Here is a 19,431-nt window from a genome sequence, read left to right as displayed (position 1 = left end):
TGGCTGTTAAAGAATCAACAAAGTCAGAGGACTGTAAAGGTACAGGCAGAGCATTCAAGAGTTTGAGTGCTATGGCCTCAAAAGTTCAATCATTCCAGGTCTTAAAGCGGGTGCGAAGGACAGACGGCAAATTTAGCGCATTTGATCAAAGACAGTGAGCCAGAGAATATGGGTGTAGTTCAGTTACGTGAGCAGGAGCCTGACTGTGTAATGCTCTGTTAGTAAGAATGAGAATTTTGATCTGGATCTTATACGTAACAGGGAGCCAGTGAAAAGAAAGTTTACATACGTTAGCACAAAGACTGCAAACAGGAGGAAACAGCTAGAATGGCTCCCTTAACCAACATGGTATATTTCAGTTGGCACTGCCCTCTCCTGGTTCCAGTCCAACCTCTCTGACAGACATCAATTCATCTCTATCAATTCATCTATAGTTCCTGTCACCCATGGCGTCCCCCAAGGTTTGGTACTTGGTCCCCTTTTCATCATCTTTTGCATGCTACCCCCTGGACTGGTCCTCCACCTCCACGGCCGCCAGTTTTACTGTTACACAAATTATACACAATTCTACCTCTCTTCCAAGACCATCACTGCTCACTCCACCCTCACCACCTGCCTAACTGACATTAAAACATGGATGCAAACAAATTTTCTGAAATTTAACTGCAATAGGTCAGAAATCTTGGCCCAGACTCCCTTACCCACCCAACCCACGAATTCACACTCAACACCGATGGCTCCATTATCACCCCTTCCACCCAAGTCCACAACCTCTGAGTTGTCTTTGACCCCACCCTCTCCTTCCTGCCTCACATCAACCACATCACCAAAACAGCCTTCTTTCCCCTCCAAAACATTGCCTGCCTCTAACCCTCTCTATTACCCTCTGCTGCTGAAACACTCATCCATTCACTTGTAACATCCAGGCTTGACTACTGCAACAGCATCCTCTACAGCACCACAAACACTGTCCTCAATAAACTTCAGTATGTACAGAACTCTGCTGCCCGCCTACTTACCAGAACCCACTCACGTGACCACATCACCCCAGTCCAATCTAGCTCCTCCATATCTCTCTACTCAATTGTAGTCTTTTATTTTATTGTCTTCATTAAAGAATCCACTGTTTTTTAATCCTACTCTATGTAAAGCATCTTTGAAGACTCTGGAAAGCACTATATATATATATATCAGTGTGATGTATCATCAACATTATTATTATTATTATTATTATTATTATTATTATAGGCAGATTTTGTTTTAAATTGATAGAGCCAGGCTGGCTGTTTCCCTTTGTTTCCAGTCTTTGTGCTAAGCTACACCAACCTGCTACTGGTTGTAGCCATATTTAAAGGACAGATATGAGTCTTCTTATCTAATGCTCCTTCACAAATTAAATAAGCTGACTTTTTCAAGCAAAAAGGACAGTTTTTATTAAATTAAATTACTAAAGATAAAGTTGGCAACAGTGGCAAATCCAGTCACTGACTAGAAATGAGAAGCTGCTTTTTTCTACTGTCTGTAATCAAACACAAAATTCACTAAGAATTTTAATTAAAGTTAAACAGTTATCACTGTGAACTGCACATGTGCTGTGCCAGAACAGAAAACTTGACAGTCACGCAACAGTAACTAACAGCAGTGAGGCTAAGTGAATCATCAGTCAACATGCATACACAAAAGATGGGATCTGCTCGGCTGCTCGGCTGCTCACCTGAGCGGAGGCAGGGTTAGAGGAAGGAGGAGAGGAGGAAGAGGAGGAGGAAGAGGAGGAGGACAGGGCAGGTCGCATAGCAGACGTAAGAATCAACTGCAGGAAGAAAAGGAGAGAGCAAACAGGGGAGGAAATATAAAGAGGAAGCAGGGATTAAAGCACAGTGTCTAATTATATTCATGCACTGAATATGAATATGCATGTTTGTGTGTGAGTGACTCATAACACCTCTACACTGAATAATATCTTAATGTCTTCCTCCACAACTGGGTCTAATTTAAAATCATTGTGAAAGCAAAAAAGAAAAAACACTCTCTCTGTTCTTTGCATTTTATTGTTCAGCTTTAAGACATGGACTCAAGTTAGGTGGTGTGGGTTTGTGTTCTTCTTAAAATGAATCCCATAAAAAGACCAAAATCAACAAAGTATTAGTCCATCCCTAAACTCTGACTTCCTGTCCGTGTCTCTCAGCTGCGAGCCCACTGGGTCCTACTGATGATGTAAATCTTTCATTAGTAATTTCCTCAAACAGCTGCTCACTGTAGTCTTTATCAGACAAACAGGAGGAAATACTGACTGTTGGGGACTATTTTCAGGGGGGGATTAATCCACACTGCATGCTCTACTGCAGTGGCTCCCAAAGTGGGTGCCTTGAGGGCAGGCCAAGATTTATGAAAAGAAAATGTTGTCAGTCACATTCACCTCTAATTTTGTTTATTGTGCATTTAGTCTCTTTTTTGGCAACTGAATTACACTTAAAATACGAGAGTAGGGAGGTGGAGTGAGTCTGTGACCATCGCTGTACAAAAATGTACAAAAAGAGCAATCATGCTCACTGGTTAGTAAAAAGCCTATCAGATAGAGCTGGGAGAGGGAGACAAAGCAAAAACTAGGGCTGCAAAATTAATTACAAAAAATCCTAATCTCGATTCATACATCTATGTGATCTGATTTCTAAATGATGGCGATTCACTTGCTCCTGTTTCACTATGCATTCCTATCATGCTGCATTCACATGTTCTTGTAGGCCTTTTCTATTATCGCTTTTGGCTGCGCCAAGTCAAACCATGCCGCAATGTTTGCATTTCCTTTGTCAGTTTGGACATGCCAATTTGCACTGTCACGCTAGAGATGAACCTTCTTTATAGTAGGTCCAAAAGGGCACCCGCCCACCTTCAAGCAAGTAGCAGTGACATCTCACCAACTGCAACAATCCCCGAAGATCCCCCCTTCCCCCCCTGAAACAAGTGTGTGTTGCAAGACTCAACTCACCTCTGTCTGTGCAGAAGACAACAGAGAGGCATTTCTAAAAGTCCCTGTGTGTGTTCAGCTCTCAGCGCGTTTGTAGCTTCTAACTGAATCTCTGTCGGGTGGAGTTTAGTTTCTCTGCTGCGTCTCTGTTTTTACTCTAGATATCTGCTTTATTTTACTGTTTCATGTTAACTTTCAGCATGAGTCATGTTAAGTTACTGCTGATGAAAACCAAATATTTCCTGTATTAGCTGCTTCACAATAAAAGCTATTAAATTACAAAACAGTGTCTGACTTTTATTGTGAAGAATTTTTAGGAAATGACACATCCACTGTTTTACGGCCGCTTGACTCAAGACAAGCGCATCACATAATGGTCAGTGCTCAGTGGGTTATTTATTCTAAATCTGTGACTTTACATTATGTTCTTCTAATCTGCAGCATTGAAGTTTATCACTGTGATATTCTAAACTAAAAGACAAAAAGAGACATGAAGGGTTTTTTGTTATAAGATACAAAGTTCAAGGCCAGCACTTTGATATGTTAATCGTAAGTCAAGCACTTTGATATCTTATCTTAATGTCATCTGTTTAAAGCCCTGTCTCCACACCAAGAATCTCAGACGTGTTTTTTCACTTGAGCATTTAAGAGTAAAAAAAATGTTTTTGTGGAAAAAAAAAAATTAAATGACAAAAAAAACAACTGTGAGAGAATCGTGATCGTGATTCACATTTCAGCAATTATGTTGCAGCCCTAGTGAGAACTGAAAGAAACAGATTAATTTCATGTTTATTATTAACATATCAATATTTCATTTTTAAACATAACAGTTATTGTCAATACCAGTACACTGCGACACCCCCAGCTGCAACATTTTTTTGTTTTCTTTTGTTAATTTTCAAAAACCTTAAATAAAAGAATTTAATGTTGAAGTAAATATTAGAAATACATTTAACATATTGGCAAATTGAATTGTATTTAGTGTGTATTTTAAACTAATCATTCATTTGTCAATCTACAGGGCACCTGTTGCATTATAGGCCTATATCATAGAACTAATATAATATAATGCAATATAAAATAAAATGTGTGGTAATATAGGAACATGTCAACCAGTGCAACACTGTTTCTAATTTCTTTTTGGACAGTCTGATCTTATTCTCATATTAAACTGTGTGTGTGTGTGTGTATGTGTGTGTGTGTGTGTGTGTGTATGTGTGTGTTATGCAGAGTTCTTAATAACAATGGAGCTCTATGGCACAGAGGAAGGAGATATATCAGGCTGTAGATACACACACAGTACTTGTTAGTAGAGACATTCACTGTTGGTTTTGTAAGAAATAAGAAAAATATAGAATACTACCAGATTAACTCTTCTAATGATCAGCATTAAACATGTTTTTTTAAAACTTATTTTATTGTCCTGTTTTGTTTTATATAAGTAAGGATGACATGACAATATATACCACAAATGATACAAATTGCAAATCATCTGCAAATTAATAAGGAGCAGTTTTTTTTAATGGGAATACTGAATTTTGATAAGATTCATCCATCAAAGTGTTTCTTATTCATCAGGTATTCAATTCGCCAGACTAGATAAACACAGAAAGTCGTCTTTGGTGACACATTTTATTTATTGTTAGTGTTTTTCTGTGGTCTAGTTTTATCTTTAACTTCATTTCCTCTTTTTAATGTGTATGGTGAGGCACTTTGGGATGCTGTGCATCAAAGGTGCTATTAAAATAAAAAATATTATCATCTTCCTCTATTCTATTGTGTTTTTCTGCTCTGTTGCTCAACTCTGAATTTTAAAAGCTGATGTGAAACCTATATTAGAGCAGAGTGCTTACAGTGTCTGTATTTCCTACTTTACCTGAATGTATCATCACTCTGTCATTTGCACTTTCCACTACAATCTCATTTTAATACTGGTAATCTTTTCTGCTGTGCTGTACGTTGGCAGCAGCAACTGGATTCAACAAAGAAAAATATGTAAATATGGGTTTGTCTTCGTGTGTGTGTGTGTGTGTGTGTGTGTGTGTGTGTGTGTGTGTGTGTTTGTGTCTGTGTGTCTGTCTATGTTTACCATCTGAGCTCTGAGCAGCACCTGATCTTGGCCAGACCCTTTGAGACCTTTCCCCAGGAGCAATGTCTGCTGGGATACCCTCTGCCTGACAGGTGAGGGGCTCTGATTGGCTCGCACAAGACCAGGTGTGCCCACAGGATGAGCCTGTGATACCTGGAACAAAGGGAGGAGAAGAGAGGAGGTAAGGGAAGCAAACCAGGAAGAGCTTTAGAGCAAGAATGTCTTTATACATTTCCTAGAAAAGCAAGACAGTGGTTTAAACAATGAGAGTAAACAATGAAATGTTGTTTTTAAGAAACTCAAGACTAGTAAAAAAAAATAGTGATAAACAATCAGACAACTGCACACTGATAAAGTATACTGTTGTCATTTTCTGAATCATCAAAATTTGGTTTTGGCACTGCTCACTTACCTTCACTGGAGCAGGTTTATTAATATAACAGCAAACTTCATGCTGCCCTCACCTTAGACATACCTAAGATACCATCTATGCAAATCAAGGCTTTATATTTACATAGCACATTTCCTTACAAGCAGGAACGTTATCAAATTAAAACACAGCTCAGCTTACTTCCCTACCTGCTTCCTTTATACACAATTTGCTAATTGGTCATGTATTAAATCACCATAAATACTAATTCAAATACACCCCTTGCCCCTACCATTTAGCCCTTATCCCTCTGTTTTGCGCATTCACATCAAGGGGTAGGGTGTCCTGCCTCTTGTTGGGATAAAGGGGAAGGGCAAAGTGTAGAGCTACATGGCCTTCCAAACTGAGGTGATTCAGAGACATGCTTCAAACCAAGTGTTATTAGAAAATTTGGGCAAGATGGCTGCTTCAAAGCCCAAGAAGAGCAAATTTCTAAATCCCAAAGTCTTGTAAACCAATGTTCAATGTGTGATTTGAATCAATATCTAAGTTCAATTTTTGTTTTTTATTTGTATTTATGATCATAAAGCTAAATACATTAATGTGACATAACTGCAGCATACATATTCTGATAATCCAGGTGTCCCAAAAAAAAGGATGGGCATTACAGTGCTGGAGTTTGACATGCATTATTACGAAAGGAGACCAGGCAGACCAAAAATAGGAAAAAAGGCTTAGGCTGGACCTTTTTACTATTACGATAACCATCATATTATCTTATTGTTATGTTGTTTTAATGTAATATGGTCTTTCTCTTTATGACAAGCATAACAAAAAAAATCACTAGTAGTATGTTGATGCCTTGGTAGCTAACTAGCTAGCTTGCTGATGTTGCATTGTTATTGCTGATTTCATGACAGTCCCACATTGTGACATATTTCCATGTAGCATTACCCACTTTGATGGAATATGATGCCCAAAATTTAACTGAAGTTCAGCAGCGAAGTACCTGCCCTTGTTACAGCCCCTCCAATATCAGTGTACACTGACAGGGTGGGAAGACAAGTTGCTAATGTTAGCCTACAGATCAAGCACCGCCAGCGGCCTGGTAATGAAGCAGTGCTCCCAGCATAAAACTTAAGTTGTGAACGAATCACAAGCATCCATGCTTAACTATCACCATCAGATAAACTCCCGGCTCAGTTGGAGTTGGAGCGTTACCGTGGCAGCCGAGTAGTGCTAACGCTAACAGGAAAGCAGGGAAATAGCTAAACACAGCAGAGACCGAGAGTGAGTGAAAGACATCGCTAACTTCTAAATTAAGCCAGACTAAGTTGGCTGTTTAGGTTTTATTTCCTCGCCCCTGTGGCAAGTGAATCTGCCTGCAGTGAAAGCGGGGGCTAACTGGTTAGGGTTAGGGTTAGGGTGTTGGAGAGCAGAGGTAGAGGGAGGAGTGGCTCATGACACACTTTGTTTTGCTCTACAGGCAGTGCACAACAGCGAACCTAGCGGTGATTAGCAGCGATTTCGCTTATTGCTCCTTTAAGTTTCTGTTACAGTTTACATCCATGTCTGTGAAAACATGGATGCTTCACACTCATCTTCCCCCCGGCAGCACAGAAGATTTATACAATAAGCACAGTTTCAAGATTAGAGTCACCAATTCAGTATGTGACTAAATGTCTCCCCTTCTGCTCCTGAAATGTGATGTTGAGTAATGGCCAGAAAAGTGTTTTATGCACAACGTTATGATGTCACAGTGAAGGTGACCTTTGACCTTCAGGATATAAAAATTTTGTCATAATCTAAGAATTTTGGAGTTATGGCCAAAAACATGCTTTGTGAGGTCATAATGACTTTAACCTTCGACCACCAAATTCTAATCAGCTTATTCTTCAGTCCAAGTGAACGTTTGCGTCAGATTTTAAGAAATTCCCTGGGGGTGTTCTTGGAATATTGTGCTCACAGAGATAAGACGCATGCAAAATCACCTTGACCTTTGACCTTCAACCACCAAATTCTAATCATTTTATTCCTTATTCCAAGTGGACGTCTGTACCAAAACTTGAAAAAATTTCCTCAAGGCATTCTTGAGATATTGTGTTCAGAATCAGACAGACGGACAGACAACCTGAAATCATACTGCATCTGGCTACGGCTATCGCGGAGGCATAAAAATGATAGTCATACAATAAAACAAACTAACTAACCGCTCGAGGCAATAGTAGACCAGCAGCTCCTGTGTTCATGGAGGTAAAATTGCTGTTTTTCTTAATGCAGTCTGGCTTTGAAAAGAGAAATATAACTACTTCAGTGTATCTTTGGAGAGGGCTGCCTGACAGCAAGGTAAAGCAATGAAAATATTCTACATATGGCGTACCTACCTGATTATCCACTAGGTGCATCCCAACCACCATCTAGGCTATACACTGACTATGGATAAGTACCTCATACAACCCCACTTCAAAAGATCTGAACTATCCCTTTAATACTTAATACTTAATACTTAATTTTGAAATCACTCTATAGGTGACTTCCTCTAATTTAATTTCCTGTTGTTGAGGGCACGAAAGCTGAAAAGGTGAATAAGCATGACATACTGAAGAAAAGTTGTGTTTTAAGTTAGATGGTGTAGCACTGATGTTGATACTGGTCTGCACCTCGTTATGTGTGAATTCTCAGATTTAAATCGGCTGATTTGAATTCAAAGAAATACTCCACTGATAATCTTTTGCTTATCAAATACTCACCCACGTTGTAAATTTGGGTTTGAAATACTCTGCAAAAAACATCTTTATCTGGATCATCAAATACTTAATGTGATGCCAAAACACAGACTTTCAATCTGGCTGAACGATTTGGAAAAAATATTGAATCGTGCTCATTTTTTGGCCTGATATAACGACTGCAATATGAATTACAATATTGGAGGGGATGATCAATTTTTGCATAATTAATCTCATTTTTATTGATTAAAAAAAGATCATGTGATGTTTTGTGAGGATCTGTACCAAATAAAGATCATTTCTTAAATCTGTAGAACACGATATATAGGCCAGGACATCACTGCAGCACCACATTAATTTAGAAAGGTATTTTAACAGTTATCTTGATTTTAACAAATACTGCGCCTCCTGCAAATTGGATATTACACTAGTCCATATTATGATTTTGATGTAATTCCAAGTAATTCTTCAGCCTTAATTTTCAGTTGCATATTTCTTAAGTAACATTAAAAAGAAAAGGAAAAAAAAAAACATTTAAAGCAATGAAAAGCACTAGTTTCGGTCTCAAACAGCACTTAAATAAATTTTCTGACAGTAAAATGATCAAACTCAAGACTAGACAACTCTTATTATCTCTTAAGGTAGAGATAAAACACATGAAACAACACCTGTACACATGTACTGTATGTGTGCGTATGTGGCAGGGGCGCGCTCACTCTTTATTCACAAAGCAAACAAAGCCAGACACGAGTAACCTGAGGCTGAGGACGTGAAACGGTCCTAGATGAAAGTTAACAAAGAGGAAACTGTAACCCCCAGCAGTCAGACGCAGACAAGCACTGTCGTAGACTTCATCATAATATTTAGTTCATTTATCTGAGCTAACACACTCTTGTTTTTGAATGAGATTATCAAACGTTGTAACTCTGGAAACTCTGAGAAGCTTTTTATGTATTTAAGCCTCTTGATCAGCTGTAATCTGTTTGTACACACTTAACAAGGTCAGTCGTGAACAGGATTCAGGTTTAAATAATCTGAATTTGGAGTGCAAAAAGTTCAAAGTGACAAGGTTCTTAATTTAGTGAGTTTATATATGCTGATTGGTGGATTTTGTTAATTTCAGCAAATCCAGGCTAGCTGTTTCCTTGTTTCCAGTCTTCATACTAAGTTAAGATAAGCTGCTGGTTGTAGCTTCATATTTAGTGTGCAGAAAGAAATCAAATAAGTGTGTTTCAAAAGTGATGCGTGGTGTTGTCGTATGGAGATCACTGTGAGTTATACTCGATTTGTGTGTGTGTCTGTTACCTGTCTGCCAGGTGGACTGGCTGGTGTGTGAAAGGGCGTGATTGGTGTGGAGGTCGGCGTGGATACAGGCCTTGTGTTCCCATTGGTCAGGCTAGTAGAGGCCTTGGTTGACATGGTGGTGCTGCTGTGCGTTGTAGAAGTAGAAGAAGAGAGGAGGGGCGCAGTGGTGCTGGCTACAGAAGGAGAGGAAGAGGAAGAGGAGGAGGAGGAGGAAGGAGGGAGAAGAGAGGAGGTGGTTTGTGTAGTAGGAGATGTTTTGGACACGCCTGTTGGGGAGGGAAGAATCGGACGAGAGTATGTTCGGAGGGCAGGGGTTGCAGTGGAGGTGAGTTTGGGGGGAGCAGGGACGAGGATGTGGGGAGATGGAGCACCGGCTGTAGCTGCTGCCACCTTCGGGACATGGGCTGCGGATACGGAGGGAGCAGGGGTGAGAGGGGGAGGAGGGGAGGAGGTGGTGGGCGTCAGCGTGGGAGCAGGGGAGTCCAGGAGCATGGGGTTGGGGGTGAGCCGGGGAGGGGTGGGGGTTGTAGGGGTGGAGGGGTCGGGTGTGGTGGGGGAAGTCTGAGGGCTGGTTCCATTGGTGGCCTCGCCGTGTTCTGATTGGCTCTGACGAACCAGCTCCCTGTCCATCCTTCAACACCTCAGCACACTGTAACATACAGACAGATAATTAACCCATCAAGTCACTGCATTTTCATAAAGCCCTCTTCATTCACATCAAAGTGGCAATAATAAACACCATTATTATAATAATGGTTCAAAATGTGCTGTGTGTGTCTCTGGTAGTGATGTGTCTGCAGCTCCTCTTAGCTTTATGGAGCTTTATAGTGAGATTAAGCTCATTGTTTATCTGTCCAGGTCACAGCAAAGAATGGTATACGGTGTGACACCACGGTGAGATGCCTTTCAAGCTGCGAATCATCGCTGTGTTTCCAGTGGCTTTTTAAGCAAACGAGGTGCTTTGCAGTGACCCGTCAGTGTTTTTCCAGCAGGGACAGTGGCACAAAAAGCGACTGTTTGTTTACCAAGACACGTCTGCATTTCCTGCCGGGATACAGGCACATAAAGTGATTGTTTTTTACCGAGAAATCATTGTGTTTCCTTCCAAGATAGTAGCATGAAATGCAGTTGTTTTTTTATCGAGACATTCTTGCGTTTCCTGCTGGGATATTAATGTGAAAAGCAGGTGTTTTTTTCCCAAGACATCACTACATTTCCTGGCAGGATAGTGGCACATAAAGTTCATGTTTGTTATTGAGACATTGTTGCATTTCCTGACACAAAATTAGCAAGAAAATTGTTTACAAAGACATTGCTGCGCTACCTGCTGAGATGGTAGCACAAAGTTGCAGTTGTTTTTTAATCAAGACATTATTACATTTCCTGCTGCGATAGTAACAAGAGGTTATTTTTTGATCAAGACATTGCGGCATTACCTGCAAGGACAGATGCACGAAAAGCTCTTAATTTTTTTTACTAAGATGTTGCTGCATTACCTGCTCAGATAGTAGCACAAAAAGCGGTAGTTTTTTACCAAGACATTGTTGCATTTCTTGCTGGGACGGTGGCATGAAATGCAGTTATTTTCTACAGAGACATAGCTTCTTTTCATCCAGGGATTGTGCCCCCAAAATTGGATATTTTTAAGGATGCACCGAATATTCGGTAACCGAATATATTCGGTAACCGAATATATTCGGTCGAATATTGCAAAAAAACACACATTTGGTATTCGGTGGAATAAGTTAAAAGCAAGGCCGAATAATAGTGGCGTGTTTTGATAACGCAATCAAACAGCGTGCCGTGACAGGCGGAGTAAAATGTCGGCAGTGTGGCGATCCGCCTGTCACCGCGCTCACATTTGCGACTAAAAATAGTTTTGAGCGAGCAAAATAGGCTTAAATCATTCAGCACGCTGTGCGAGCAGCCTACAGATTTCAACCAGCAGCAGAAACGAAAGGTGAATCCCACCGGTTGTGGGTTGAACGGGGGTCACAGACACAGACAGTAATGTATTCCTGTCAAATACGGCGGCCATCGGCTTACTGGCGACGGAGAAGTCGGCTCCAATAATATCCTCTTCTTGGCGTCATGACTGCCCAGAAGTACCTGAACAGCCGAGCCAGCCGAACACAGGTATGTGACGTGTCAGAGGAGAAACGAGCCGTTCACGGCCCACAAACCTCACCACACTTTAGGGACTGTTCTTTACTTATGAAGGGACTGTTCATTACTTGTCAGGGGAGGAGGGTGGCTGGTTGATTCTCATTTTATTTATTTATTTTATTTTGATCCCCCCTATGTTAATCACTCATTGATGCTGTTTTTGAAGTATGAATAAGTCAATAAGTAATTTATTCCATTGAAATATCATTGATGTATTATAGAAAAGTGATTTATCTTTTTATAAATGACAAAAGGCACATCTGCCTCATTTTCGCTGTGGTATCGTGATACTACTCAGAACCATGATATTTTCATTGGTATCATACAGTGGGTCCCAATATTGGTACCCTGACAACACTAATCTGGAGGGGGTTCATCTGCAAAAACTAATGAAAAACTAAACAACAATATTCGGTATTCAGTACTCGGTATTCGGCCAAGCGTTTAATATTATTTGGCTTCGGCTTCGGCCACAAATTTTCATTTTGGTGCATCCCTAGATATTTTAAGCCAAAACATGATCTTTTCCTAACTAAAGCCAAGTTGCTTTTGTGCCTAAACCTAACAACACACTAACCACATTGTTGTTGAAACATAAAGTTTCAGCATATCAGTTACAATAATGTGCAAATGTAATGTATCCGTGGTTTGCAAAAACATACAATGCCAACATTTTTTCTGCCGATTGGGTTGAGAAAGTCACAATACTCTACCTGCTCAGCAGCAAACAGAAGAAAGACACAGTTAGAGACAAGCTGGTGAACATAGTGGAGCATTTAGCAGCTAAAAAGACAGGTATTTCCCTCAGGAGTTGGTGGATACCAAAACCAGAACAAAAAGAGGAAGAAATATGGACTGGATTCATCAGGTGGATACAAACACAAACACCTCTGAATCAATGAATCATCATGTTGATCTGTAACTGCTGGATGTGGAAATAAGTAACTGTTTGTTAACAAGTTCAACACATCAACTTAAAAGTTGATGATATGTTAATGTTTTGTTCACAACTTGTTTCTGCATTAAGTTCTACTTACACAGTGACACCTGTACAAATACAACCTTCATGGAAGGTTCATCAGAAGAAAACCTTTCCTGTTTCCTGTCTCATGTTGTTTTCTACTTACTTAACTATTCACAGTAAACAGAATTTTGACCTAGGGTGCCCAAACATTTGCATGCCACTGTATGTTAAGAAGGTCTAGGTGAAGAGGGTGTTGTATGCTGCACAGTTTGCTGTGTTGTTAAAAGCATCAGTTTATTGATACATATAGATTCTGAATATTTTCAGTGGCTTTGATACTCATTTTCCACAGTATAGATACCCCAGTACCAGCTGAGCTTTCTCTCTCTCTCTTATTGCTAATGTTTACTACAGTCAATCTGCTGCTCTCTGCTACTAACCAAGAAAAGAAAAGCCATCACTGTATTGTTGTGCCCTTGTTATGACTGTTTCTTAATAAAGAAACAGTCATAACAAGTGTGCGTGAGTTGCCATGTAAACACAGCACGCCTGCAGGGCAGGCTAACTGACCACAATGAGAAATTATGCTATAAAAGTGGAATAAATGACGTCTTTTCAAGTCAATTTTGCATGCCGCTGCTTCAGGGCACTTGGATTACGACAGATGAGCTGTTCTGACGTTTTTGAAATGTATTTGCTGAGTTTTATTACATTTTCAAAATGTGGGTTCCATCCATGCACTTCAAGTGTAGCTGTTATTCCAGCTAGCTGTTATCCACTGATACCCAGAACGAGTTTTGTGGATTAAAAAACTACACTGGACTTCTTGTCGGCATGAGGGTCAGTAAGTACTGTCTATATTTTCATTCTAAAGTGGCCAATTCCTTTAAGTTTAGATCCATGTCTTTTCAGACTCATATGTAGTCATGACAGTAGATGATAGTTCAAATATGGATGTTGCTGCAAAGAAGCTACATGTACTAAAAATTGATCTTTCACACACATCTTCCCCTGGCAGCACAGAAAATCTATACAATCTGCACAGTTTCAAGTTTAGTGTCACCAATTCAGTATCTGACCAAATGTCTCCCCTTCTGTTCCTGAGATATGATGTTGAGTGACAGCCAGAAAAGTGTTTTTGCAAAACATCATGATGTCAAAGTAAAGTTTACCTTTGACAATTTGGATATAAAATGTCATCACTTCATCATTTATCCTATTAGACTTTTGTGTGAGTTATAGCCAAAATATGTTTTGTGAGGTCACAGTGACCTTGACCTTTAACCTTGAGTCCAAGTGGATGTTTGTATCAAATCTGAAGAAAATTCCCTCAAGGCCTTCCTGAGATATCGGGTTTACAAGAATGGGACGGATGGAACAGACAACCCAAAAATTATTGCTGTTGGGGAGGCATACATGGCCCCACTCCAATCAGTGTATGATTGGTTGATGGCAGGCCGGTCATTTTCCTAGAAATTTAGGGGTTCTAGCAAGTAGCCAGCATCCCCTCTCTCCTCTTATTTATGCTGATATCAGTATTTTTAGATCCAGTATTTCTCTTTCAGGATTCAGTTGGGGGTTTTTTTCCAAAAAAGAAATTCAGTATTTTATTTGTGGGTTTTTTTTTTCATTCTTCACTCAACTCCCTCCATTGGGAAGAGACAGTTAGAAAGTGAGCACCATTATGCATATTTAAATCTTTCCTGTGAGTGTGACCATGACACTTTGGCCTTTACATATGGTCAAACATTATGTGATATAAACAGATGTGTTTCGGGTAAATCTCGGCCTCCATTAGCTCCTTGCTGGGTCATTTAACAGACTCTAACTTGAATACACCCACAGTAAGGTACAGACCAACGTGAGCCTCACTGCACCTTAACAACATTAAAACACAACCTCACATCACCTTGATGACTAAAACACAGTTTAGAAAAAAACGGGTTATAATAATACAATAATACTATTTTCTATGGGTTTGTAATTTCCTAATTATTTCCTCAAAGATTTCCTGCAAAGAACTACTGCTACTAATTATCAAGAAAATGGAGACAAAGAGACAGTTTAGCTGTTCAGAGTTGACTGCTACATTTAAATAAAACATGCTGAAAACCACTGACCATCAAAAAGCCAAATACTTAAAACAATTTAAGACTTTATCTGGTTGGTGGCTTTCTAGAATCCTGGCTACAGCTCATAAGACTTTACTTTATACGAAATACTATCCTACAACAACACAACAGAGGAGACAAAACCAGACAACCTCAGATGACATTACACTAATATTTCACCTGAATATTGGCCCACAGCCAATGACAAAATACACACACACACACACACACACACACAAAACATGAAACCAATAATAGGTTTTTGGTATGACAGTAATAAACTGAATGTGTTGAAATAATCCCTCCACCTGTCTTTTAAGGACACGATTATGTGACAGTCTGTCACATTTATTACAGCTGTCAATGATGCTGAAGTTTAAAATGTTAGACCTCGCCGCTGATTGTATCCTTCACTGATTCATGACGTTGTTACTGTCACCATCAGCTGTGTGTGTTGGATCAGAGCCAAGGCAAGAGTTCATGTGTCAAAATTGAAAAAACTAAGAGGCTTAAAATGGTGCTCCGCACGTTGCAAGGAGAAGCACAGGGATCCCAGTGGATCTCCCAGAGATTCCTTTATAAAACATTTTCTTCTAGCATCACTATAATAGATAATACCCTTACATGGAGGTGCAGTGTGGCAGTTTATAGTGATGTTACAGTTCTCTCAGGTACACCCTGCAGGTCCCCAGACTATAACAGGGCTGACACATACAGAATGACAACCATTCACGCTCACACTCAAGCATCTCACAAGCAAGTTCAAGTCACCAATTAACCTCATCTTCATGTCTTTGGACTGTGGAGAACCCTGGTAAAACCATGCTGAATGGGGAGAACATGCAAACTCCAAAAAACAGGGCCACAGCCAGCTGCTGGGTTTGAATCTGGAACCTACTTGCTGTGAGGCGACAGTGCTTACCACTGCACCACCTTGAAAATGCCAAACTCTAATTTTCTAGCAGGCTACCAACAGTTTAATTTGTATTTCCAATACTGATCATTTATATAATTAAAAAAAGATACTTAGCTTCTGTGTCTCAAGACGATATTGAATCAATATTAGTGTTGTTAAAAATATCAATTTATGGATACATATCAATTTTGAATATTTGAAAGTGTTTAAATGCTCATCTTCAAAAGTATCGATACACTGGTAAACACAGGTAGATTATGACATAATGGGCCCCTGGGCCCGGATGCACAAAAGAGCCTCCCCCCAGCAGCAGATAAAACATGCAGTTGTTTCTCCCCAGAGAACTGAAGGGGACATATTGCACAAAGCACTCAGTGCATCTAAAGTCCTGCAGATAAACTGAGGAGATGGAAACACTCTTTATTAACGTATCATGATGGTTTCTTAGTTGTGACATCTTCAAAGTGAATGTTTGGGTTATTCCTTAATTTTTTTTCTTTATTTTAGGACTTTTGGGGCTCTGTTATTGGCATGATGACTACTTTGACAAGTAATGTAAAGTTAATAAGAGCAACTTCACACAGACGCTCTGGCTTAGGGGTCCCCTGAGCCCTTGGGGCCCGGTAGGCCCAATCAGTAACACACCCATGTCAGTACCAGCTGTACTTTGTCACTCTCTCTTATTGTTGACACAGTCATTCTGCTGTTTTCTGCTATTAACCAAAAAAATAAAATATGTAATTGTCATGTTATAGTCTTCTGTTATTTATCTTTTTTTGTTTTTTTAACCTGTACACCCTCTATGTCAATTTTCACTGTGGTAACAAAAATGGTATTGAATACTGATATTTTTCAAGGTACTGTATTGAAATGACAAATTCCAGTATCGTGACAACACTATTATATACACAAAATATCAAAATTCATTTTTCCCCCACTCTGTCTCACTGGTGACACAAGTGCAAATATTGTAGTGATTAAGGTTGAAAATAATGATTATTATTATCATTGATTAACCCCACTGCTTATTTTTGCAATTAATCAGCTGTGGTCTTGTTGAATCTATAAAAGTACAGCAATCACAAGTTCCCAAAGCTCACTGTGACATCTGCAGATGATTAGTTTAGTCTGACCAACAATCCAAAACCAAAAGATATTTCGTTTTCTCTGACAAAAGATGAAGGCAACTAGAAAATCCTCACATATGAAAAGGTGGAACCTGTGGCATTTGTGCTTAAAATATTTTTAGCAAAATTGTGGGCAAATTATGTTTGTCCATCACCTAATCAGTTAGTCAACCCATTGTCTCAGCTCTGAAACTAAGTACATGGATTTTGTCAAGTCAAAACCAGCAGAGAGTTTTGGAGCCTGGCGGTCCCAGAGTTGCTCCAGGAGGCCCCTAACATCACTACAGTTGTGCCTACTGAATTGTCTCCACAGTTTGGCTGTTTGCATATAGAAATAGGTTCAAAATCTCATTAAAAGGAGGTCTCTGGTTTAAATTGGGTCTCAGTCTGCAGCTTGAACTCAGCTAACATCCTCACGCAAGCAGGTGCCACTCCACGCACCGCGGGCAGATGCTGACATCTGGCCCGCAGCCTGTTAACTGTTGACAGCGTCACTTTTTTTTTTTACTCCCGCAGTCGACGGCGGTGACACTAAATGAGTCACACTGCACACCGGTGACAGTTAGGCCAGAGATCATGCATGTGACTATCAAAAAAAAAAAAAAAAAAAAAAAAAAAAAAAGATGGAGACAGGCCTTCACAGTGGAGAAGTCTCACGATAATAACATTTAGTAAATTGTCATGTCCACGTTATGCGTAAAGCGCATTGGCCACTTACCCACTGAAATTGGCGTCGTTCTGCAGATTATTCCCGGTGTCGTCCATCCAAAAGTGACCGCATGTCTATAAAGTCTGTTGGTGTTATCTGATGAGCGGGTCTGGGCTTTTTAGCAGGGTCGACAGGCTGAAATGGGCGTGTATGAAGCTTCACTTCCTCGTCTGACAGCGCAGGGGCTGCTGCGAAGTGCGCGTAACCGTCCCCGAGACAATAATTTCAGCAGCCTCACCTCTGATTCTTTGCCTTTAGCCCCTGCAGAGAGGCAAAAACGCAAAGTTGCGGTGCAAGGTAGGCCCGTTTATGATGTGCATGGGCTTGTGTGTGTCGCACTTTGATTAGGATTTCATCACATCCCAGGCTTTTCCCGCGGAGCAGTCCGTGAATCCAGCAGCCAGGGGGGATTATGGTGCCCGTCGTTCTCTGGTGTACCACCACCGTCACACCTGCCGGGTCTGAAGTGGGAATCAGCCCGGCTCGGGGCCACCGTGTAGCGGCTGCGAGGGGCCTGGTTAGTCCGCTGGTGGAGAAATGCAATGGACGGCAGTTTTCACAAGGCGACGGCGGCGAGACAGCACCACTCAGAGCTCAGGAGGACCGCAAAGACTCTCATACTGTACAAGCAGGCTGCAGCATGCCAACTGTACAGTGTCACACTATGGAGGAAGTAGCAATACCACAACATAAAATACGCCATTATCCTGCATTCAACAGTTTGCATCAGTAAAATTACCAACTTATTATTAGCTAATGTATTTCAAGCATCAAAGATTAGTACTCTTTATGCAGTGTTACATCACATTATTCATGGGGGGATTATGAGACGATGGGTCCCCGGGCACAGGCATGCAGAATGCTACATATGAGCAAGACACACAGACTTTGTGGTCGTTTTGCCTCTTTTTTTTGTTTTGTGTCTCTTTGGAGTTGTGCTGTGTCTCTTAAAGGTTTTTTTTCCTTTTGATAATTTCTTGTCTCTGATTGTAGCTGGGGGAGAAGTGTGACTGATTACCCAGGGCCCCACCTGGAGGGGGGCCCTCAAAAAGTCTGGAATGAAAAGTTTAGTTTTCTTTGCATTTTTTATTTCTCAGCTAATTAGTGCCATAGCTAAATTAAAATTGGCTGAATAAATTGGTTGAAATACTGAACTTAGTCAAAAAAAAAATAGTGGAAGCTCTCTGAGGCCCCTCTCACCCCTTAAAGGCACAAAATGCTTTAGTCCACCCCTGCACAGGATTTGTCTCTAGCACACAGCTAGAGCCATGTGCGTGACCGCTTGTGTTGCTGGTGCACCAGACTGTCATGTCCTCCCCCAGAAAGGGAAATCAGGATTCCAGAAAAGAAAAGAAAAGAGAAAGACAGCAAACTGACTTTGTGGTCTGGCAGAGGACCCCCAAAATCCCCATTTTAATTTGTGGCCTGGACCAGCAAGTGACACTGGACCAGTTTTCTCCTGGTCGGTACGTGTTAATTTGAGTGACATTTTCCAGCTGAAATATTTAGAACATGTGCTTTTGTGTTGCCCGATACAATCATAGAATTAACAGAGGAATTTTATCTTGACAAAAATAAAGACAAAAAAATGAAAACATTTACACTGTAATTTAATGCAGAAAAGGCTACATTTTCTGGCAAAGGACCCCCAAACCACCATTTCATAGGCTGTGCATGTAGCTTTCAACCATCTCAGACACACAAAACCTTTCATTTAAAACCCCAAATCTCTTCGTTAGGTAACTTTAATTATTCTTCGTCTTCTCTTCCTTTTTAAAAACTGTGCCTTTGTTCTTTGTTTGTAATGTTTGTTTTTAATCCTTTTAAGTAGCTACTTTGTAACTTTGAAAAATATCAAAGAAAAAGTGTATTACATTCTAACTATCAAAACAAAATCTAACTTATAGTAGTTTATTTTGGTGTGTGTATATTACTAAAACAAGACAAATACATACAGTATATTTATATTCTATGTTGTAGCCT

At 40.2% G+C, this 19,431-nt stretch overlaps 1 protein-coding gene across 3 annotated transcripts in view; it reads right to left on the bottom strand.

Moving 5' to 3' along the window:
• LOC117264798 (uncharacterized) overlaps nt 1-18,053 on the bottom strand; it is a 39,527-nt gene extending 21,474 nt beyond the window's left edge. Inside the window, exons 1-4 of one of the 3 annotated variants that reach the window (XM_033639059.2) lie at nt 17,458-18,053; nt 9,456-10,104; nt 5,055-5,207; nt 1,715-1,810 (exon numbers count right to left, since the gene is read on the bottom strand). In XM_033639059.2, the coding sequence (XP_033494950.1) occupies nt 1,715-1,810; nt 5,055-5,207; nt 9,456-10,085 (879 nt within the window). In that variant the 5' untranslated portion in view covers nt 10,086-10,104; nt 17,458-18,053. The remainder of the gene's footprint in view (nt 1-1,714; nt 1,811-5,054; nt 5,208-9,455; nt 10,105-17,457) is intronic. The other 2 variants (XM_078162965.1, XM_033639061.2) reach the window with 2 other exon arrangements.
• Between the last annotated feature and the right edge of the window lie 1,378 nt (nt 18,054-19,431).

Source organism: Epinephelus lanceolatus, chromosome 20 (genome assembly GCF_041903045.1).
Source record: "Epinephelus lanceolatus isolate andai-2023 chromosome 20, ASM4190304v1, whole genome shotgun sequence".
NCBI lineage: Eukaryota > Metazoa > Chordata > Actinopteri > Perciformes > Serranidae > Epinephelus > Epinephelus lanceolatus.
This window is presented reverse-complemented; position numbering and strand designations above follow the sequence as displayed.